Below are 23,601 nucleotides of genomic sequence, written 5' to 3'. Positions count from 1 at the left end.
TGCTGCCTGCCTTGCTGTGTTCTTCCAGCCCTCCTGTTTGTCAACTTTGGATTCCAGCATCTGCAGTTTGTTTTGGTCTCTGACCCATCACTCTGAGGCTGTGTCTTTGGTTCCTATTAGTGGCAACATCTTCTCCACATCCACACTCACTATTAAATTAAGTTTCAACAAAATCCTTCTAAATTCCATCAAGTACAGTCTGTTCTGATATATGCGGAAGTTCCAATCTCATGCAGACTCACGTTCTAAGAAAATCTTGCAATAACCACACCATTTACACTAATGGGGCTGGAATTGCATTATAGCCAATATGGGTAATGGAAGTTCATGTTTTACAAATAAAGGTCTAAATTCTTCAATCATGTTAAAGCCAATTTGCACCGAAGAAACGTGCATAATAGCAGAACCAACTGTACACGTCCAGAGCCCTCAACCACTCTTCATGACAACCCCTTCCTCCCCTGGAATCATTCTAGTAAACCTCCTCTAGACCCCCTCCAAGGCCAGCATATCCTTAGATACAGCCTAAAAGTGCTCTCAATATTCCACATCGTATGACTAGAGCCTTCTACAGCCTCAGCAGTACATCCCTGCTCTTGCATTTTATCCCTCCATAAATGAACGCTAACCTTGCATTTGCCTATCAATGGAACCTGCACATTAACCCTAGGAGTCCTAGTTAAGTATTCACTTAAGTCCTTTTATGCTTTAGATTTCCGAAGCCTTTCCCCATTTACAAAATAGAATATGCCTCTAGTCATCCGACCAAAGTACATAACCTCACTTTCCCACATTGTATTCCACCTATCACTTCTTTGCCCAGTCTCCCAACTTGTCCAAGTCCTTCTGCAGCCTCCCAGCTTGCTCAACACCTGTCCCTCCATGTTTGTGTCATCTGCAATCTTAACAATGCCCTCAGTTCCTTTGCAGAATGGGGAATGAACATTAAAGGCTGTGAATGAAGTAACAATTAAGTGAGCTGCTTTGTCCTGGAAGGTGACGAGCTATTTGGGTTTTGTCTGAGCCGAACTTATCGAGATACATACTGATCCAGAAGGCAGGGGAAGGAACATGCTTATTTTTGGGTACACTTCATATCCAATAATATCACTGATGCCATAGAAAACAAATTTGTGGAGTTGATAGTTTATTTTTTCAAAAAATATACATACTTTTACATAATTTGTTATCAGCAGCTAGTATAAACCAACAAAAGATATCATTTGTACTCAAAATCACTGGAGTATTGGGCAGCTCTGGTTTCCAACATTTTGACTGACATGTTCAGGTAGATCTGGGTTACAAAAATGAATTAACAATAATATCCATTATTATGGTCTGAGCTGAAAGTGGCAGTCAGTGGGATTGCCTCTCAATATTGAGAGATTGTATGTCCATACTTCTCTGCAGTTACTGGCAAAAAAAAGACACCTTTACACTCAAATACAGATCCAGGATATCACTGCCCAAGCTGAAGCAGATGATGCTTGTGTAAGATTGAATAGAAGAAAACTTGGAGATTTTAAGGCATCGTTAACATAGAAAGTTCTGTGTGTAAACTAAACTGCCATTGTAACACTAGGAATACACAGTGACTGCAACTGGAAGAATAAACGAAGAGGGATTCTGAGAAAGTGCATCCAACCACAAATGGAAGCTGTGTTTATACACTTACCCACTTTTATCAATATTGCCACTTAATTTTTTTTTTTGTCATCTCTGTGGCCAGTTACTTGTGAAAACTGCAATTCTTGGGCTAACACTGAAACAATCTCGAACCTCTGACACTCGGGATTAAATCTGTGACCCATATGAGAATATCAGCAAAATGTTGCTAATTACAATGCCAAAAAGTGCAGCTAACATGTATATGCTCAAACAAGTTAGTTTTCTATTGGTCTGATACTTCCTCCCTCTAACTCGGGTACAGCAACATTTGTAAATTATGATAACCTTTTCCTCAATGGTCAATTCTGTAAAAACAAAGGACATGCTCTATTAGTAGAAACAAGGGGTGTATTGGCTGCTTCAATGTACTTCTCTTAACCTAACAGCACAATCAACAACCCACTCACCCAGAATGAGATCACAGTCCCCAAAGGCTTCTGAAATATGTTATTTTTCAGTGGGCACAATATATTATAGAAATATCTTAAATGTTTGCACCTTATTTCCTGCCAGTTCCCAGGAAAATGTGATAAATGGCTTCCATGACTGGAGGTTCTTTGCCTATGATTTGTACAACAAAGCAAACTCCTGTGACATTACACAATACAGGTAAAGGGACATTACTAGAGAGAGTCACTGGACTGCAGGACAGAACCATCATTCCTTTCCCATTTCAAAATCATACTTCGCATTCATATTTTTAGATTTCTCTGATAAATTTTACATCTACATTTGTGAGGGTTTAACACATTTCCACATGAAAACATAATTTCTAACACTAACCAGCTATTATAGTTCTCAAGTATCGCACCTGACCCACATAGATTTCAGTCACAGTCTGAAAGGTTAATTCCATGCCATTCTGCCCCTCTCCAAACAGCATGCCAGGCATCATTCTCCCTGACCAACAGACATATCAACCCAGCATTCCTTCCTCCCAAATTAAGAGGACTAAAATTAGTAAACACTAAAAGCAAAAATGATACTTAAAAACCAATAAACTGCCAACACTCCACATGTATATCTAAACCCCAAAATCAAACAGCCACAAACCTCTAAAGTTAGTGGAATTTGGGAGACGAGTTAGTCTGCAACAAGACTTGTGGCAGCATATGGATTGAAGAACGCTTCCGAGACTCCCCCCAGGTAAAGGTGTAATACGTATCATCCAGAGCTCAGGTCATCACAGGTTTCATTACTGGTTGGTATTGAATCAGTTCAGAGACATGCTAGGGTGAAATGATTAACCAAAGGACGACAAGTTCCTGAGAGTGCACTTACTGGTCCTTAGATACTTTACATTTACACCCCTGTACTTACTTGGGAGGTGCCCTGAGATCACTGACATATCTCAGCAGCTAGTACTTTTCCAAATGTCTTCACAGCTACTGGCTCTCTTGGGCTCCAAAAGCAGCCAATTTTAGGAACTGGCCCCACCGCTGGTACATGATGGCTTCAAACCTATCTTTCAATCCCATTTGTTGGGTCCTAAAGCCTGCAGTAAAGCTCAGATCCTCTATTTCTCTATCCCACACAATGGAGACGCCCAGTGAAACTGGACACAGCTGTGAGGATTCATCTTGGAGCTTATGCAACACTTCAAAAGTTGCAGTATCAGCACATATCTCTATGAGAAGAGTGTGCAGCCAACATCCGTGCAATTGCGACCCAGTCTGAGTCAGCTTCAGGAGCGAGGAGGAGACTGCCGGTCTTCCAAAACTGAAATCAACTCCAACCAACGTTGATGTGTGACTTCTGAATGCTAACCAATAGCTCTGAGAATTTACAACTTTCAACATTTGAGCTTTTTGGAAGTAAATGTTACCATGTGATAACAGTCTGCAGTTTTTAATTTTGACTCAATACTTGCCTTAAAAAACAAAAAAATTAAATAAACATCTTGTATAGTACAATTTGAATCCAGACAGATTTTGCTCAGTCCCACTCTTATCCAGGTAATGCAGGAACAGGAGGCGACCGTCCAACCTTATGAGTCTGTTCAACAACCTACAGGATCACAGGTGAACGATGAGCAAACTCCACATACCTGTGTAAGGCTCGTACCGCTCAATACCTCTGGCAAATAAACATCCATCAATCTCAGATTTAAAACTAACAAACTGAGTTTGCATCAATCATCATTCATGGGAGAGAGTTCCAAACTCTCACCACCCAGTATGTGAAGAAGTGTTACCTAATTTCACTCCTGAATGGTCTGACAACCATGTTCATAAAAGACCCCAAATTGTCAGGCAACTTGGAGGCATTACCTGAGCCAACGACTCAGGCCAAAGTTTTGTAAACAAATAAGGCTGCTCCAGAGTATGGAGCCAGGTAGACCAAGATGATTTTGGTTTTAATCCCTAGTTTATACAGGATCAATGATAATAAAAGGGTAGTGCAGCAGCAGCAATGGGGAAGCATACTCACAGGTGGCACCAAATTCAATGGAGTTGCCAGAGGATTGTCTTTAAACTGTTCAAAAGGTGTGTCAAAACAATCCTCCTAATACCTGTACGGGATATAAAAGGAAGTCCTTGCTCTTTTCCCAAGCTAACTGAAGTGTACAAAGCCAGCACAAACAAGGGACTGAATGGCCTCCATCAGTGCTCTATCATTTGATTATTTTACTCTTTTGCTATTTCTCAGTTTTTTTGGGTCATTAGATTGCACTAAATCTCCTAAATTGATACTTGAGCAAGCTCTCTACAGTAAATATTAAAGTGCTGACAGATTGCTACAAAAATAAAAATTTTGCGGGCTAGTCGCTCTCAAATCACACTCCCCATTTCACACATTACTGTTGTTAGCAAAAAGACTTAACCAGGTCTCTGGCATTCAGAAGTCTGCCACCAGGAAATGACATGGTTCTTCTCAAAGGACAGCCTCTCCACTATATCCCCTGCCCCTCTCACACGGGCTCCACATAGTACTTCCAGCTGGCCGATATCAGGATTCCAATGTCGCGGAAGATGGGAGCAACCTTGGATACTGACACTCAATCTCACTGATTCGACACTGAACCCAGTGGATTCTGAACATTCCAAACAGTTTAAAAAATATATCAAATCAGGGACATTGCCACGCGGCTGTCCTGCTTATTCAATATAGCAAGTTACGATATCAGACTAAGTTGTGTCAAAACCTCAGTTGTCCTTGTTAAGCGCTGAGCTAGCTGACCTCAGAAGGGGACTTCAATCATAGTGGGCTGCTTCAAACTCCCTCAGTACCACAGGAAGTTTAGCCCAGCAACTGCCGAACAGGGGGGCACTCAGTGGAAGGACAAAGCAAGCAGGTGCACAGAAACAATCAACAGTTTGAAGCTTTTTCTCCAAGTGACACACCATCCCAAACTGGAAATCTATTGGCATTTTCTTCAATGGGTCCAATCCTGCAACCCCTTCTTAAATGGTGCTGTGGGTACATCTATAACACAGAAAAGCAGCGGCTTAAATCACAACTCACCACAACCTTCTCAAGGGCAATTAGGGATTGGCTATAAATGCTGGCCTTACCAGTGATGCCGCACAGGCCATGAATGAATTTAATTAAATAAGCTGCAGCTTCATCTCCCCCATGGGTGAATAACTTTCCAGTTTCGGGGTACTGCAGAGTTTCACGAGAAAGGCCAACATTCCATTCCAGCTCTTTATCTCCACAGGCAAATCATTCCACTGTCTTCTGTCTATACAAGTTGCCTCTTCCAAGCACTGCTCTGACCCACTCTGTCTCCAGTTCCAAAGCTGTACTCTGTTACATTAGCACAGGAGGCGAGTAAAAAGCATAACCACTGTGGTGAGGTGTAAGTGAGCTATGATCATCTAGAACTCAGCACGAGGGAGTGTCCTCATGCAGTGAGCAATGCAAAAGTAAAATCCAAAGCTTTTGCTCTGGTCTTCTAGTAAAGAGCACATTGCATATGTGACTAGTTGGAAGAAGACTAAGACTGCACAGGTACAGAAAGACAAACCAAAAACGGCTTTCTTGCTGTTAGAGTGGGACTACTGCCCCCACTTTGGTTTTAATCACTTCCCTTTTAGCCAGTTAGTGTTAAGTAGAAGATTTGGCCAATCGATTGTTTTCCCAGCTGAAAAAAAATGCACTGTCTGGTACCCACCTAAAAGCTATGGTGAGACAATAGGATACTTCTTTGGTCTGCGTGAGTGCATGATTCTTTTCCCCGCCCCTCCCCACCTTACTTTTCCCTCCCTTTGGCAGCAAGACACTCGAAAGTGCAACTGGACTTGAAGCCCAGTTAAGTCAGTTGGTCTCGTAGGATGAAAGCAGAGCCGCGTCTACAGGTTCCATACATGAAGGGCACGTGAAGGACCTCATGAGCCACTCGTCAATACAATCCACGTGGTATATGTGCATGCATGGCAGAAACCGAATTGGGTCACCATATACAAAGTCCATCATACAGATCACACACCTAGGAGTGGAGACAAAACAAAAAAAATTAATTAAAAAGCATAATTTTACAAAGGGTGGGAGAGGCAAGAACAGGTGTTTCACGTACGATTTCTGAAGATGGTAAAAATGGTAAGGATGCCATTTTAAAATTAAAAAGCACAGGAGATACAGAAGCTGAGCTTTATAAATACAGTCACAGTGGCAAGATATGCTAAAACTTTATAAATCACTGATTAGGCCTCAGCTGGAGTATAGCATTCTATTCATTTTAGGAAGGATGTCCAACCCTTGCAGAAGTTGCAAAGGAGACTTGCTAAAATGGGACCAGTTATGATTGACTTAGGTTGTGCAGAAGACTAGAGATGCTACGGTTGTTCACCTTGGAGCACTTAAGATTGAGATACTTAATAGAGGTTTTCAAAATCATGAGGTGTTTTGAGAGGGCAGATAGGGACAAATTGTTTCTAGTGGTAGGACAGTAGGTAACCAATGGAGACAAATTCAAGATAACAGAGGAAAAATTGAGAGGGAGGGGATCCATGTAGGTATCAATGTCATGGGTGGGACCAGGCAAGAGATTGTGTAGAGTCAGTATGAGGAGCTAAGCACCAAATTAAGCAGAACTACTGAGTCTCATTCAAATTGGGTCAGGGTAAATAAAACTAGAGAAATAAGCATAAAGTTCAAAGACTGGCGCAGCAGAACCGAGTCCTGCTTCATGAAGAACCAGCAACAAAACTGGGGAAAATGGGAGCTGTACCATAAAGATAAACTCCATTCGAAGTGCACTAACCGAGTTGCATAACTAGGGAGACGGTTTTAAAGGAGGACAAGAAACCAAATGTGGAAAGTTTGGTAAATCAACGCAAAAGAGGTAATAATGTGAGAAACAATAAACAGATTATGGTAGAAAGGGATACAGAGTCCAATAAATCAGGATAGGGAATGGTGAGAGGAACAAGAAAACTACATTGACCAGACACTGAGCACATAGTCAAAGCTGGGAGCTGACAAGTCCTCAGGCCCTGATGTACTCCATCCTAGGGTGTTAGAAAAATTAGCTAGAAAGTTAGTTGACGTTTTGGTTTTAACTTTAGTTCCAAAGATTCAGGGAAGGTTCCATTAGAATTGAAAATAGGGAGACAGAAAACAGTCATCTACAGGCCAGTAAGTGTAACATCTTTCATAGGGAAGATGTTAGAAGATACTATTAAGCACAGCACTTAGGAAATTTCAAGGTAATTTGGCAGAGTGAACATAGGCTTCTATTAAGTAAATGCTGTCAATAAAAGGGAACTGGTGGATCTACTGTCTCCTGGAAATCAATGTACTTTGTTAAGGGCTATGTTGATGTTACTGTGTCAGCTCGTGTTGTAAGGAGTAACATATTGACATGGCTAGCTAACAGGAAACAATTAGCCTCATGTATTATTTTCTGGTTGGCAAGATGAAATGCATTAGGATGATACTAGGAGGCTACAAAGGAAGGTTAAGTGAATTGGAATTTGGCAACTGTAATATAATGTGGGAAAATGTGTAAATGTCCACGTCATTGGGAAATAGTCAGAAATTGTAAAATAGTCAGATGTTGTAAAGCTCAAAAATAGAGGGTTTTTGGCTTCCCGGTGCACAAATCACAAGGTGAGAATATAACTACAGCAAGTAATTAAAAGTATTGTTTATTGGAAGGAGTTAAATACAACAGCAGGGACCTTATGTTTCAGTTATACAGAGTATTTTAAAGACTTTATCTAGAGAGTTGTGCAGAGTATCAGTCACCTTATTCAAGGAAGGATGAAAAAGCATTTCAGACCTACACCTGGAAAATATGGGTCAGCTTATGAGAAAAGGTTGGCTATATTCCTACTCTCTGGAGTTTACAAGAGTAAGAGGCAACTTGACTGAAACAAAAGATCCTGAGGGGTCTTGATAGGATAGATGTGGAGAGAATGTTTCCTATTGTGGAAAAATCTAGAACTAGGGAATCAATTTTTCAAAACAACAATTAGCCTCATGTAAAACACATTAATTTTGTTTTCTTACAGAGGTTTGAGAATCTTCGTAATTGTCTTCTGCAGAAGCAGTAGGAGGAGTTTTTAAATAGTTTTAAGGCAGAGGTGGAGACGTTAGTCATAACAAGGGGGTAAAAGTTTATTAGAGTAGTCGGGAACAAGGCATGATCATATCAGCCATGATCTCAATGAATGCTGGAGGAGGCTTGAATGGTCGACTACGAAGTCACACAGTCAGATTCAATTGTAACTTCCAAAAGAGAAGTAGATAAATACTTAAAGGAAAAAGGGATAATTCAGGAAACTATAGAGCAGTGAGTCTGACATCGGTGGTTGGGAAGCTATTGGAGAGAATTCTTAGGGATAGGATTTATGCGCATTCGGAAAAGCATGGCCTAATTAGAACAGCCAGCATGGCTTTATGCAGGGCAGGATGTGTCTTAACTTGGTTGCATTTTTTGAGAAGGTGACAAAGGTGAGGGTACAGCAATGGATGGTGCCTACATGGATCTTAGTAAGGCTTTCGACAAGATCTCTCATGGGAGAAGATTAAAATGCATGGAATTCAGGGTGGCTTCGCTGCGTGGATTCAGAATTGGCTTGCCCATAAAAGGCAGAGGGTAGCGATGGAAGGAACACGCTGCCAAAGGAACGCAGATACGATATTGGTGCATAAGAGAATGTTAGATAAGCTCATAAATATGTAAGGATGGAGGGATATGGACCAAGGGCAGGCAGAAGGATTTAAGTTTAATTTGGACAATATCGTGGCCCAAAGGGCCTGTTCCTGTGCTTTATAGTACTATGTTCTAAAAAAAGGTGCAGTGTTACAGAGAAAATTTGAGAGAGCATGGTTAATTGTATAACCCTCTGATAGGAATGATAAGCTGCATAGTCTCCTTCTGTACTAGATGACTGTGTTGAATTTATTTTGGAAAGGAGTTTCTTGTAATGACTGCCCATCAGACCAAAGATTTAGCAGCCAAAGGAAATATCTGTGCTGTCTTGTGAAAAGTTAGAGTTAGATAGCATGACGGAAAGCAACTACTCAGAATGGAGACCAAAACAACACTGCTAGGCTCAAGCAAACCTCCTCTGTTTTCATGCAATGCTAGTTACAGTATAGGGCAGAAATGTAGTAAACCTCACTCAGTGGATAGCGAGCCTGTTAACATACACGTGAATAGTTATCAGTGGGGCATAGTACCAAGGAACGGAGCATCCATGGAAAAATACACCCTCCTCAACAGTGAAAAAAGGGGAGTGGAGAGTATCAGTAAGTACATAAAATCTTTACTTAATGCACCAAGCATCCTGACTGGCTTTTGATTTTATCCATTCTGCACACTTGAGAATATTACTGATGCTACACAACTGCAGTAAGCCTGCCATAAACAGCAGTAACAACTACAGAGCATAGACTTACGTAACTGATTGTTTCCCATTCTTGACAATAAGCAGAGACCTCACCCAAGTCAATGCTCAATATAAAACGTGCCCAGACTATGTGGCCATGAAGGATATTGCATCTAAGATCTGATCCTTTTCTCACTCGACACTGTGGATTACCTTGGTAGAATGTTCTCTTCCTATCATGGGGTCACACTGAAGAACCCCTCCCCGCTCCTGAAAGCTAGCCCTCTTCAGATCAGATACAAAGAGAACATCGAACCTGGGATCCACCGAATCTATTTTAGTTACTGTCACACTGGGAAGAGACCCTCCCACATCCCAAAGAAGCTATTAATACCAGCTGAAGGTCCTAAGGTGAACCACAGAATGGGATAGCACAGAAGGCCATTCTGTCTACTGTGCTCCTGCTAGCTCTCTGGAAGAGCTAACTGGTTAATCCCACTCTCCTTCTCCAGCCTTACAAATTTCTCCTTTTTGAATATAAATGTGTGGAGCCAGACACACGATGGTAAGGTTAGGGTTGGATATGCTGATATTCTCGGGCAAGTTGATATTATGGAGTCGTAAGTGCTGGGTGTCCTGAAAAAGATGATGGCAGATAAGTCCCTTAGGATTGATGGGATTTCTCCCCGGATACCCAAAGGCATGGAGGAAATTACTAGGATCTTAACAGAGATCTTTGTACCCTCTTTAGCCTCAGGTAAGCTCTCAGAAAACTGGAGAATAGCCAATGTTGTTCTGTTGTTTAAGGGCAACATGGATAATGCAGGAAATTACCTCAGTGGTAGGGAAACTATTGGAGAAGATTCTTAGGGACAGGATTTACTTACGACTGGGATAGAATGGACCTCTAGGGTTAATCAAGCATGGCTTTGGGCAGGGAAAGTCTTGTCTCACAAATCTGATAAGGTTTTTGAGGAAGTGAATTGGTGAGGGCAGGGCAGTGGACATAGTCTACATCGGCTTTACTAAAGCACTTGACAAGATCCCTCTCATAGGCTGGTCCAGAAGATTAAATCACATGGGATCTATGGTGAGTTAATAAGTCGGATACAAAATTGGCTTCAGCATAGCTGACAGAGTAGTTGAGGAGGGAAATTTTTCTGACTGAGATCCACGGCTAGTAGTGTTCTGCTCGGCTCAGTATTGGAACCTTTGCTGTTCGTAATATATATATATTATAATTTGGATGATAACGTGGGTGGTGATGACACAAAAATTGGAATTATGTATAATGAGGAAGGTTGTCAAAGGATACAGCAGGATATAGATCAGTTGGACAGAGAAATGGCAGATGGAGTTTAATCCGGGCAAGTATGCGGTGATGTATTTTGGGAGGTCAAATACAAGAGGAAAGTATACAGTAAATGGCAGGACCCAGAGTGAAATTGATAGAGAGGGAACTTGGTGTGCAAGTCTTTATCTCACTGAAAGGGGGTACACAAGTGGATAAGGTGGTAAAGACAGCACACATCATGCTTGCCTTCATCGGTTAGGGCACTAAGTACACAAGTTGGCAAGTCAATTTAAGGCTTTATAAAACTTGTAGTTAGGTCACATTTGGAATGTTGTATGCAGTTTTGGTTACCACACTATAGGAAGAATGTAGCAACTTTGGAGCCGGTGCAAACTTTTTTTTTTACAAACTTGCCAGAATGTTGTCTGGTTTGGAGTATATCAGCTATAAGCAGAGATTGAACAAACTTGATTGTTTTCACTAGAGTGTCAGTGATTGAGGGGAGACCCGACACAAGTACATAAAATGATGAGAGGTGCGGATAGAGTAGATAGTCAAGGGCCTTTTTCTCAGGCTGAAAATGTCAAATATTAGGGGGGCATAGTTGAGGTGAGGTGAGAGGAGGAAGTTTAAAGGAGATGAATAGGAAAGGTTTGGAGGGATATGGGCCAGGTGCTGACAGGTGGGACTAGATTGGGTTGCGATATCTGGTCGGCATGGACAGGTTGGACCGAAGGGTCTGATTCCATGCTGTACATTTCTATGACTCTATGTGAAAGGCATAGAGGTTGGTAGATACCTGGAACATGCTGCCAGCCAGGTGGTAGAGCTGAAAATGTGTTGCTGGAAAAGTGCAGCAGGTCAGGCAGCATCCAAGGAGCAGGAGAATCGACATTTGGGGCATGAGCCCTTCTTCAGGAGGGCTCATGCCCGAAACGTCGATTCTCCTGCTCCTTGGATGCTGCCTGACCTGCTGCGCTTTTCCAGCAACACATTTTCAGCTCTGATCTCCAGCATCTGCAGTCCTCACTTTCTCCTAGCCAGGTGGTAGAGGCAATAATTAAAAGATATGATTCAGCAATGTCTAAGAAGCATTTAGACAAGCACATGAAATTGCAAGTAACAGAGGGATATGATCATGTACAGGCAGATGAGATTAGTTTAGAATGGCATCATGGTTGTTGCAGACATGGTGGGCCAAAGGGCCTGTTTCTGTGCTGGGCTGTTCTATGTTTTATATATATATATATACATATATAAAATTGGGAGTTGAATCTGCTTCCACTGCCCTTACAGCCAATGCATGAAAACTCACTGCATACAGAAAATTCCACAAACCTCTCTGCTGGAAATGTTGTCAATTATTTAAAACTGGGCTTTCTCCCTATTCACTCAATAAGAAGCCTGAGGAGAGGATAACTAGAGTACATCAGCTTCCTGCTACCAACAGTCCAATTTCCAATGTACTCATACTCACTCCTTGATTTTCTTGTTGTGGGTTTCCTTGCCAAAGTCAAAGCTGCCTTTGGGAAGGTGTTGGATTAGGCCAAGCCTCTGTGCTATTCGAATCTGTTCTTCCTCTGTCAGCTGAGTTGCCAGGCGGGTCTGACTGGGTGTTGGGTGATAAACTGGAATTTGCACTTGTTCCTGAAATGCATGCAATTCATTTGTTAGGGAACAGTATGCAACAAGATTCCCAACATTTACTTCCTCCATCACTAATGCACAGTACCAGCGCAGTGGGTATCATTTACAAGATGGACTGCAGCAACGAACCAAGTTTCTTGACAGTACCTTCCAAACCCTTGACCTCCACCATCTAAAAGGACATGAGTAGGAGATACATAAGAACATCACCACTTGCAAGACCGTTCCAAGCCCCAAACCAACCTACTATTCCTTCAGAGTCGCTAGGTCAAAGTCCCAGAACTTCTTGCCTAACAGAGGTGTAAAAACCCTTCATTGACAGTTCTGATCAGTAAAGATTAAATATTTTCCATTGGAAACAGGATATGGATGAGATTTACAGATTAGAAGTTGTCAGGAACAAGTGATTTGAGCTGTACAGAGAATTGGAATTAGATGAACATTTTAAAAGGGGCTTGGGCAGGTACTGAGAATAAGGAACTTAGAGGATTATGAAAATAAAAGCTTGAAAATAAGCTCCAAACGGTAATACCCTTCCAAAGGGTTAGTACAGGGACAATAGGCTGAATGGCCTCCTTCAGTAATGTGAGTGAGTATCATTCCATTGTTTAGGGCAGCAACCCACTGCCTCTTTCCCAAAGATAATTAGAGATAGATAATATGTTATGGCCTTACCATCTGTACTCTCATCCCAAAACTACCTATAGAAAAATATGGGGGCGGGGAAAGAAACGATGCTTCTCTTAGCCCACCCATCCAATTTCTGAGGTTTTTCACCTCTACTCCCCTCTTTCAGGTCAAGAAGGGTCAATACCCAGAGTACATGGATTTAGGGTACAAAAAAACAGGAAATGCACTACCCCAGAAGGTTATGCAAGCAGATTTATTATAACTTTTAATAGGGGAATGATTGCAGGCCTGTAAAGCTGTGGGACTGATTTGACTGCCTGTGTCAAGACACTGGTACCGGCTCATTGGACTGAATAAACTCCCTTTGTGCTGAACTGTTTCATAATTCTACTGTAAAGTCTTCCAGAAAGCAGGTGTCAGACAGAAAATACATCGCCTGCTAAGATACCAGTTACACAGACCAAGAAAACCGGGAGGTTCAATTCTTGGTCACATCCGAGAGCTCAAGGGTTAGGAACTGGAGAGAGGGATTGAACGAAGGGGAGGGAAGGGGATGAGAAAAATGACATCTAGACCTAGCCCTCTTCACTCTCCAGTGCTTTTTTTGTTAGGGACGGCCAATACACTCTTACAGAAGGGGCAATCTCCTGGTGTTCAATGTGCAGTGTATACAAATACTAGACATCTACCAGTAACAAAAAATTCTTAGACCATCCAAGAGAAAAAAGGTATAAAATATCACAGGAACACCAATCGAGTAAGCCCACCAATGCTTCCCCAAGTAACTCAGAATTCTCAGCTCCAAATTAGGTTGTAAATGCAGCAATGTGACTGAAAGTAGTTTCAATAGATTATTGAGTTACTCAGGTGTTACCCAAGCCACTCCTTTAAATAAAGTGCTTGTCAGCAAAGAGGATAGGCATTTAATTAAATGAAAGGAACCTCAAGTAATTGCACAGAAATCATTGCTTTCCTTATACTGCTCCACCCTATATTGTGCGTCTCTCAGCTGTTTAATGTGCGGATTACAGCACTTGGAGACTGTGTTATTAAGCAACTGGATTGTGACATCTTCATCCTGTGCAATGCTTTAGGCAAGCTGTGTTTTAATGAGCCTATCCTTGCGTAACACTCTGCTTTCATCCATGCCCAGTTTCTGTACTCTCATGAACCGCTTGTTTTTTTTTCCAAGGCTTTAACATTGGTAGAATGGAAGCTGTAGTACAGAGATAGCACTCTCACCTCTGAACCAAAGAGTTCATACAAACTCGAGTAGATGTAGGCAACTTGCCCCTCAAGCCTACACCGCCGTTTGCCAGAATTGTGGCTAAGCTGATTGCAGCCTTAACTCACTTTTCAATCTAATCTCGATGGCATCTGGATGGGTATATGAATAGGAAGGGTTTGGAGGGATATGGGCCAGGTGCTGGCAGGTGGAACTAGATTGGGTTGAGATATCTGGTCAGTATGAACTAGTTGGACCGAAGGGTCTGTTTCCGTGCTGTACATCTCTATGAGTCTATGACTCTATAACCTTGTGTAAAAATAATCCAATGTTCTTGCCCTCACCACTCTAAGAAAAAAAATTCTACAGACCTGCAATCAGACAGAAAAATATTTCAGAAAAATATGAGAACTCCTTAACTTCTTTTAAACTGTCACCTAGTCCTAGTCTCTTCCACAAGAGGGGACATTGTTTCAGCATTCACTCTTCCAAGTCCCCTCAAGATCTTACCTATTTCAATAAGATGACCTCTCATTCTTCTAAACTCTCATAGTTACAGGCCCATACTTTCCTCAACCTCTTCATAGCAGTTTACATTAGGCTGAAGAAACCTCAATACGTAATCCTGACTGACATACCCAGTCTTGAACTTAGTGTGTGCTGTCATGCCAGATAAGACATTAAATTGGTACCTCTATTATTTTCTCAAATGATCGGGAACGATTCTGTAACCATTATTTGAAGAGAACATCTGAATTGGGAGGGAAAAGGAAAGGAGTGGAGGATGCAAATGATTGAATCGCAAAAGCCTGCTCATTAGCTACAGCAATCAGCGCTTATTGTGTAAAACACTTAGACCCAAGGTCTGCAATGAAACTATCAGAACGTTACAGCAGAATATGTACCTTGGTTTAAGAACTAATGTTCTTAAACTAAAAGATTGCACCACCTGATTCTGTCAAGCTCTTACCCAGTGTATGCCTGTAAAGCAGACTCAAAAAGCAGACTCAGAGTACAGACACTACCAACAAACCAAAAGCTTACTGAAGTCGCGTTCCAGTATTCAGCTAATATTCTGCCAATTTAACATACAAGCATTTGGCCTCTTGGGTTTGGTCTGTCATTCACCAGATTATGCTGACCTTCTATCTCAAAGTTGCCTGAGGTTAAATCAGTTCCCCCTGATCTATCCCAGATATGTAGAAATCTACTGATCTCTGTTGTGAACATACCCAATGACGGAGTCTCCACAGTCCACTGGTAAGAAAACTCCAAAGATTCACCAACCTCTGAGTGAAGAAATTCCTCCTCCTCTCAATCTTAAAGTGCTGCCCTTTATTCAGAGAATGCTTTGCTTGTTTCAAGACCTACCCGCAACACCCTTGGAAAGTATCCTCTTGCATCTACCCAGTTGAGCCTCACAAGAATTTTGCATGATTCAAATGGATCACCTTTCATTCTTCTAAACTCAAGAGAATACAGCTCAGTCTCCTCAATGTTACCTTGTAGAGCCGTCCTGCCAAATCAGAAATCAATCTGCAAAATCTCTGTTGCACTCCCTCAATGGCAAGCACATCCTTCCTTCAGTGAGGAGTCCAAAACTGTACAGAGTACTCGTAATAACAGCTCCATCAAGCTATTTAATCTACTTAGAATACAAGCAATGTGAAATACTGCATGTGCAAAAACTAACTACAAAACTTCCAGAATAACTCAATCTCTGGCTGCATTGGAACAAACAGCATCAGCACTAGGCACATTTGGAGACAAGTCAGGAGCACTAGGCCTCCAATTAAACTTAGGATCCTTGGGAAAGCCCATCGGTGGTGCACTATCCCACATGTACCTGCTCTTATTGCATCGGAATTACTGGAGAGCACTGAACAGCCGACCATTTGGCCCACTGAACAGCCATCCAGTTAGTCCTCCTCCATTCTTTATATCCCTGCAATCTTTCTTCCAATTTATCCAATTCCTTTTGAAGACAACTACTGAATGTGCGCCTGCTTCTCTTTCAGGCAAGTATTCCAAATCCTGATCTCTTGTTGCATAAAATAAATTTTCCTTAAGTAACCTTTCATTTGTTTTATTTTCTTCCATGTGACACAGTCATCACTAACACATTGAGCATTTGCTACTCATCCTTAAACTAAGTAGTCCAGACCACAGGAAAGGACAACAGAATTCCTTCCCTAAAAGGACATTAGTGAATCAGAGTAGTCTTTACGATCATTCATGATATTTGGTATGGTCACCATCACTGAGGCTAGTTTCACGACCATGACTGGCTAACTAAATTTAAAACTTCGCCAGGATTTGGAAACACATCCCCGGAACATTAGCCTGGCCCTCTGATTAGTCCATGATATTACCACTATGCCACCCCCTATTCAGGGCCTCAAACAAAATGCCAGGTAATAGTGCTACTCAGTACACAGCAAGCATTAACACAGTCCTTGGTGAACAACCTATCTTACCAAATTAATGTCAAGGTAAAACTTTAGTGCAATGAGTAACAGTTGAGAGGATGAAACTTGTTTAGTGCTTAATAAAAAGCTAGCCTCCTGAACAAGTACTACAACTGTGAAAATGCCACTGTGAAAGCATCTTCAGTAATTTGACCAGCCTGTCAGTCAACCTGTCTGCTTCTCACTTACTGCGCTCTGTTCTCTGTGAGCTCTTTTCCCTTTGTGCTCCTCCCGAATTTTGATCCTCTCTTTTTTACTCTCAGCCATGTTGCACTGTTTCACTTTCTCACTATACCCGTGGCTGTCTCCCTCTCTCTTCTCTTTTGTGTGTTGCTCACTCTTTGTCTCCTCTGGCTTTACTGCCTCGATTTTGTTCTTCTATAAGCCTGCTGTTATCTGTTATTGTAGTAATCCTGTCTGCAAAAGAAAAGCCACATGGTAATCAGTATTGTGAGCCCCTGTGTTTTGTTGTAAAGTGCAGAAACAACATCCTCTGCACAGTAAACGTGGCCTTAATTTTTTTTTAAACACTTTTTGGACAGTGTTACAGCAAGGGTACTTATAGCCACAAGCTCCAAGTACAGTGAATTGCTACATGTGAGATCCAAAGTCTATTCGTATCCATCATCACCTTAGCTTGGCACCCATTTTACAGATCTCATCTCCACATGTGGCTCTTGAAAACACTGAACATTTCACAAGTACTTTTTTTTCAGCAACAGTCAGACCTCACATGTCCATTAGGCCACACCATTAGAAAAAAAAAACACAATGCAAGGATGTAAAGGTCATCATTGGTATTAGCATTCAGTCCACATTCCATAACAGTCATTGCTGCCCTGGTGTTTGCGACACAAAAATCTCACATGCCTCTGGAAGTTCAGGAATTCCTGTAAAATTACTTCCCAAAATATCAGAACCAGAAACTCAGTAACACACTTTATATGAGGAAGGGTTTAGAATTACTTTGGCAAAAAGTGCTCACAGTGGTACCTTTGAAACCAGTGTTTGGTATGTGGTGAATCAGGTAGAACCCTTATCACGTTACTCAGTAAAGCATCATTCCCTGGAGTATTCCTCAACCATGGTACCATTCGGGATTGACCACAGCAAGTATGCCAGTTAACAGTGCCACTCAGTATTCAGTAAGTATTAATTCAGCATTGATGAATATCCAACCTTTCCCAAATGAAAGAGAGATGCATTACTAGACAGTTGAAAGGATGTCAACAGTTTCAATGTCCGAGAAAAAGGTAACACAACCTTCTGAACAGTTGCACCTCAAAAGAATACTGAGTAAATGAAGCTGTTTTCATACAGGATCCTATCATTACTGGCAATTAGAGTTATAGAACCAAAGGAAGTGGATGCAGTTAATCACTTGTGATCTACTCAAAATACAGAACAAGCACAAGTTGCTGAATGGCCTACACCTGTTCTTACACTGTCCTCTTTCAAGTTTCTAATCTTTTTACATTGAGAATGTTTCAAACAGTACCAAAATAGCTCAATAAAAAGTTCCAAATATACTCAATTTCTGTTCACTGCTCAAGCGCCTTTCTACAAAATCCAACATTTGGAAAAAGAATTAAAAATGCCATGTCTCACCTCCTCACAAATGCAGACCAAAGGACTCCCAGATACTACAGTAGCTGGGTCAGATCCAGCATAATGTTCTTTTACTCAGACCCAACAACACTGCTTACCTCCACTCTCACAAATGCACCTTATAACAATGTCATTGCCTTTACACAAACACATGCAATGATGGCTGCATTTAAAGGCAAAACTGAGGAAGGAACAGAAGTTTGATGACGATGGAGTTAGAGGAAGTTGGGCAACAGCATGTTTTGGTGAAGATTAGATGTTTTGATAATCACATGAATGGCCAAATGATCCAATGTACTACACCATCAGAAATAGCTTGACTACAACTACTTCACTGACTCAGATAAACATGTTGATTATCATCACCTACAACCATAGAAACATAGGCAAACGCCATTCAATCTCTCAAGCTAGCTCCAGCAGTCAAATAGATCATTGCTATCTTCAACCTCAATGCCATTCTTGTGCTATGAGCACATTCCTTGACGTCACAGGATCTCTAGAAACCTTTCAATTTCTGTCTTGAACATATTCCATGATGGAGCTTTTAAAGCCCTTAGGGTTGGACAGAATTCCAAAGATTCCTTACCTTCTGTGTTAAGATATTCTATGGGCAGCATGGTAGCTCAGTGGCTAGCACTGTTGCCTCACAGCAGTAGGGTCCAAGGTTCGATTCCAGCCTTGAGCGACTGTCTGTGTGGATTTTGCACATTCTCCCCGTGTCTGCGTAGGTTTCCTCCCACAGTCTAAAGATGTGCAAGTCAGATGAATTGGCTATGCTAAATTGGCCATAGTGCTAGGTGCATTAGTCAGAGGGAAGTGGGTCTGAATGGGTTACTCTTTGGAGGGTTGGTGTGGACTGGTTGGACCGAATGGCCTGTTCCCACACTATAGGGAATCTAATCAAACCCAAAATATTCCACTTTGTCCTAAAATGGCCTTATTCTAAAACTGCCTGCCCCCAGTGAGACCCATCCCCAGGGGTAACATTCCTTCTACATCTGCCCGGTTGAATACTGCAAGGATCTTGCATGCTTCCACGAAAACAATATTCTATTCTTGAGGGACAACAGGAAGTGGAAGTGGGTAGGAAAAAGGAGGGATTATTTAAAACCTCCTTACAAACCACTCGAGGAATGCATAATTATTTTGTTAGCAAGGACAGATCAAATTAATAAAACTCTTCAGAATATTTGAATCCTTTGTGGGATTATACACAAATTTAGGCTTGAGAATAATAATGAAGATAATTGGCCTGATCAAGAATAGAATTAGAAAAGTATGTGACTTGTATTGCGCTGAACGGAAAGTGGCAAAGTTGATGAAACAAAAACAGTAACTCATATGGAGTGAACTCCTTTAGAGCGGAACAATTATTCACAAATATGGGCAGCACAGCAGCTCAATGGTTAGCACTGCTGCCTCATAGCACGCTCTCCGTGTCTGCATAGATTTCCTCCAGGCACTCCAGTTTCCTCCTACAGTCCAAAGATGTGCAGGTTAGGTAGATAGGGTGGTTCTGCTTGAGATACTCTTCAGAGGTGAAAATGTGTTGCTGGAAAAGCACAGCAGGTCAGGCAACATCTAAGGAACAGGAGAATCGACGTTTCTTCAGGGCTTATGCCCAAAACACCGATTTCCTGTTCCTTGGATGCTGCCTGACTTGCTGCGCTTTTCCAGCAACACATTTTCAGCTCTGATCTCCAGCATCTGCAGTCCTCACTTTCTCCTCGATACTCTTCAGAGGGTCAGTGTCGACTCAGGGGCTGAATGATCTACTTCCACAATATAGGGATTCTATGATACAAATGAACTGTTAAAATTATCAGACTTGGTAGCCTGCTTTCTGCTCGAATGGGCAGCACGGTGGCACAGTGGTTAGCACTGCTGTCTCACAGCGCCAGAGACCCGGGTTCAATTCCCACTTCAGGCGACTCACTGTGTGGAGTTTGCACATTCTCCCAGTGTCTGCGTGGGTTTCCTCCCACAGTCCAAAAATGTGCAGGTTAGGTGAATTGGCTATGCTAAATTGCCCTAGTGTTAGGTGAAGGAGTAAATGTAGGGGAATGGGTCTGGGTGGGTTGCTCTTCAGAGGGTCGGTGTGGACTTGTTGGGCCGAAGGGCCCGTTTCCACATTGTAAGTAATCTAATCTAATACTGTTTCATGCCTTTGATCACTTACTGGGAAATTTCTGTTGAATCCACAGGCTCCCGTTGAGACACAGCTCCAAGTCTTGGCAAGCTAATGGACTGTGAAGTGCTTCACAGACAAACCCCATTCCATTCCTCTTTGAAACATGGGTCAGAAGTAATGAACAGAAGCAGGAATCCTGCTGTTTCTGCACAAATTTCACCCAAGAGAACCCCATCCAATACAAAAGCTATCCAAGCTAGCTAGGAATCAAACATGGATCACCTGTCCTCTTAGAATCACACCAACTGTCAAGTAAGCCTCAGGATGGAATGACCCTTGGAATTTATTGTGATAACATGTGAGCATAAAACCCAATCTGATGCTCCAGTACAGTACTGAGTGTGCTGTACTGCCAGCATGCCATCTCAAGAAAAGCTGTCAGATTAAAGCCTTGTGTATCCCCTCTGCGGACTCTAAATATCCTCTGGCATGATTAAAAGAGTAGGAGTGTTTGACCAATGTTGAACGTTAGAAACAAAGATGATCTTATCAAGGTATTTATAGAAGCTTGCTGTGCTCAACCCTGTTCTCCTAAAATATAACAATCCCTACAAAAGCATGTAAACAGCTGTCTAGCACTTTGAAAACTGCATTACAGAAATGCAATCTTTTAATATACTTTATTATTATTAGTTTAAACAAAACTTTTTAGAAATATTTATACTAAACCTGTAATTCATTTTTGCATTCTAGCTGTGGTTCCAGACTTTGAACTTTTTCCCTACTCTGAACCCATTTTGAGGCTTTAAAATTGTAATGATGCCTCTGTGAGGACTATGACAATGAGGGCATATTAGAAGCAGAAACTTTATAACTTGGGAAGAGCTCCATTGCTGGCTCAGAGCTTGCATCCCCAAACTGCAACCCATTTGGTAAAGGCACTGTATTTCAACTGCCACATTCGGAAGCCCAACTCCAGTCAGCGCTTCGGATGCTCACTGACAGAATCATTGCAACGAGAAATTTATAGCAACCCATTAATTCATGTTTTCAAATACTGGATTGAGAGGTTACCAGATAACGACGGCGTGCCTCCACAGTCAGTTGTGGTTCAGTGGAGTGTACTCTTACCGCTGAGTTAGAAAATGCGAGGTTCAAGTCTCACTGCAGTGAGATCAGCACAAAAATTAAGGATGACTCTGCTACCATAGAGACAATAAGACAACGAAGTATCTTGCAGCATTCAAAGGAGGTCATGAAAGGTGCTATGCAAACGCAACAAAAAAAGCTTTAATAAAATATTTTGGGGATGCAAGGGGAGATTGGAAACAAACTATATGAAGTTTTATTTAGTTACAAATCTGATCGGTATGGACAAGTTGGACCGAAAGGTCTGTTTACATGCTGTATATCTCTATGACTCCATAAATGTATTTATGAAGTATTCCACAGGGTACTAAAGAATGTTGTGAAAGGAGTTACATAAATGCAAACATTTAAGCATTTTAATATTTTGGGGTGCAAAGGTTTCTAATTTTAGTTAAAAATGCTTCCACTAAGTGTCATGAGATGCAAAGGAGGGCGTAAAAGGCGCTAACATAAATGCAAATACTCCTTGTTCACTTGGTAGTTGGGTAGCACAGAAGTTGAGTACATGAAAAGGTTCTACATAAGGCAATCTAAGGGGGCAAAACAGGCGCTACACGAGTGCACAAAATTACTTTCATTGGGATGCAGTCCCCAATTGTATACGTGTATTTAATTGCTATTTTCCTTCTTCTCCTTCTTCTGGCGGCTGCTATCGCCCCTGTCCCTACACACCGACCTGGTAAAGCGGTGAAGGCGGCAGTACGAGCAGCAAGCCCGGGGCCCGGGGCTCTGCGTCCTGCGCTCCCTCCGCCGAGGCTTCCCCGCCGGCGGCCGCTCCGGCGTAGCTCGCCGAGTCATTCAGCAGAGAAATGTCGTCGCCCGACTGCGACTTGAAGCAATTGCCCATTTTTGTTTTTTGACCTTGAGAGCTCGACTCATTCGAAATATAAAACGTTTTAATTCCCCCCACCAAAAAGAAAACATCAACAGAGCGCCAATCTCAGGTCACCTTCCGCTACATCAGCCGCCATTTTACTTTCAAGCCTTCTTTCTCCCTCTCCCAGCCTTTCTCTCACGCTAACCTGATAGATGCGGATTTGATTGACGTTCGTCTTCACCCAATCGCTGGCAAGGGTCGACTGGAGGAAACCAATCACAAGCGAGAATAGGGCGCGGTGCGTCGGTGGGAGGGCGGTCTCTGGTCGCTTCAGCCGAACTTGCTCGCTGGTTTGAATGGACGCCTGGGGCTTTGCAAATTGGGGACGGCTCCACCCCTCCGAGGACGGGAGGAGGCGGGGCGAGATAGGCGGGGCACACGTCAAATTGACAGCGACAACCGCCATTCACGGGCCAGCCCCCGGACCAGCCAATCAGCACCAACAAAAGGCGGGACCTGTCACTGGGGGGTGAAATGATGCCTGGACATTGTCTTGAATGGGCAACGTCAGAGGCAATGCTTGCCTGATTTTCACCATTACAGGTTCAACACGGTGCCACCTAGCAGTGTTCAGACTTCATTCGTACTTGCAATCTCTCATTCCCCACACGCCTTTCTGAAACTAAATTTTAAACTGTAAACACTTAGATGTGAAATTACAGTACACACAACAAAATTCAATTCATCACCATACATTGCACTTTTGGGCACTTCAATACATCCTAAATATTTACAACATATTGTAAGGGGATTGGTTAACTCAGTTGGCTGAACAGCTCATCTGCAATGCACAGAAAAGCCTGTTGGACTATAACCCGGTGTTGTGTGATTTTTAACTTTGTACACCCCAGTCCAACACCGGCATCTCCAAATCAGAAAAGCCAGCAGTGTTGATTCAATTCCTGCAGTGGCTGTGGTTACCATGAAGGACCAATTCCAATACCGAACAACCCAGATGGCCACCTTCTTCAAAGAACGCAATTTTCCCTCAGACATGGTTGATAATGCTCTCTACCGCATCTCCTCCACTTCCCACTCCTCCGCCCTTGAACCCCGCCCCTCCAATCGCCACCAGGACAGAACCCCATTGGTCCTCACCTACCACCCCACCAACCTCCAG

The 23,601-nt window shown here is 42.2% G+C and overlaps 1 protein-coding gene across 2 annotated transcripts; it reads right to left on the bottom strand.

The window, feature by feature from the left end:
• Positions 1–1,130: 1,130 nt before the first annotated feature.
• Positions 1,131–22,587, bottom strand: rnf11a (ring finger protein 11a). Of its 2 annotated transcripts, none has more exons than XM_043694896.1 (3): positions 22,281–22,587; positions 12,221–12,390; positions 1,131–6,100 (listed from the first exon to the last, which is right to left on the bottom strand). In XM_043694896.1, exons 1-3 carry the CDS (start codon positions 22,449–22,451, stop codon positions 5,929–5,931), a joined length of 513 nt encoding a protein of 170 aa, XP_043550831.1. In that variant the 5' UTR covers positions 22,452–22,587; the 3' UTR covers positions 1,131–5,928. The 2 variants fall into 2 exon arrangements, with proteins under 2 accessions (XP_043550831.1, XP_043550832.1); XM_043694897.1 differs by lacking the exon at positions 22,281–22,587 and adding an exon at positions 16,903–17,694.
• Positions 22,588–23,601: the final 1,014 nt, after the last annotated feature.

The sequence above is a fragment of the Chiloscyllium plagiosum genome, chromosome 8 (genome assembly GCF_004010195.1).
Source record: "Chiloscyllium plagiosum isolate BGI_BamShark_2017 chromosome 8, ASM401019v2, whole genome shotgun sequence".
In the NCBI taxonomy this organism is placed as follows: domain Eukaryota; kingdom Metazoa; phylum Chordata; class Chondrichthyes; order Orectolobiformes; family Hemiscylliidae; genus Chiloscyllium; species Chiloscyllium plagiosum.
Note: the sequence above shows the minus strand (reverse complement) of the source record. Positions and strands in the feature narration are given on the sequence as shown.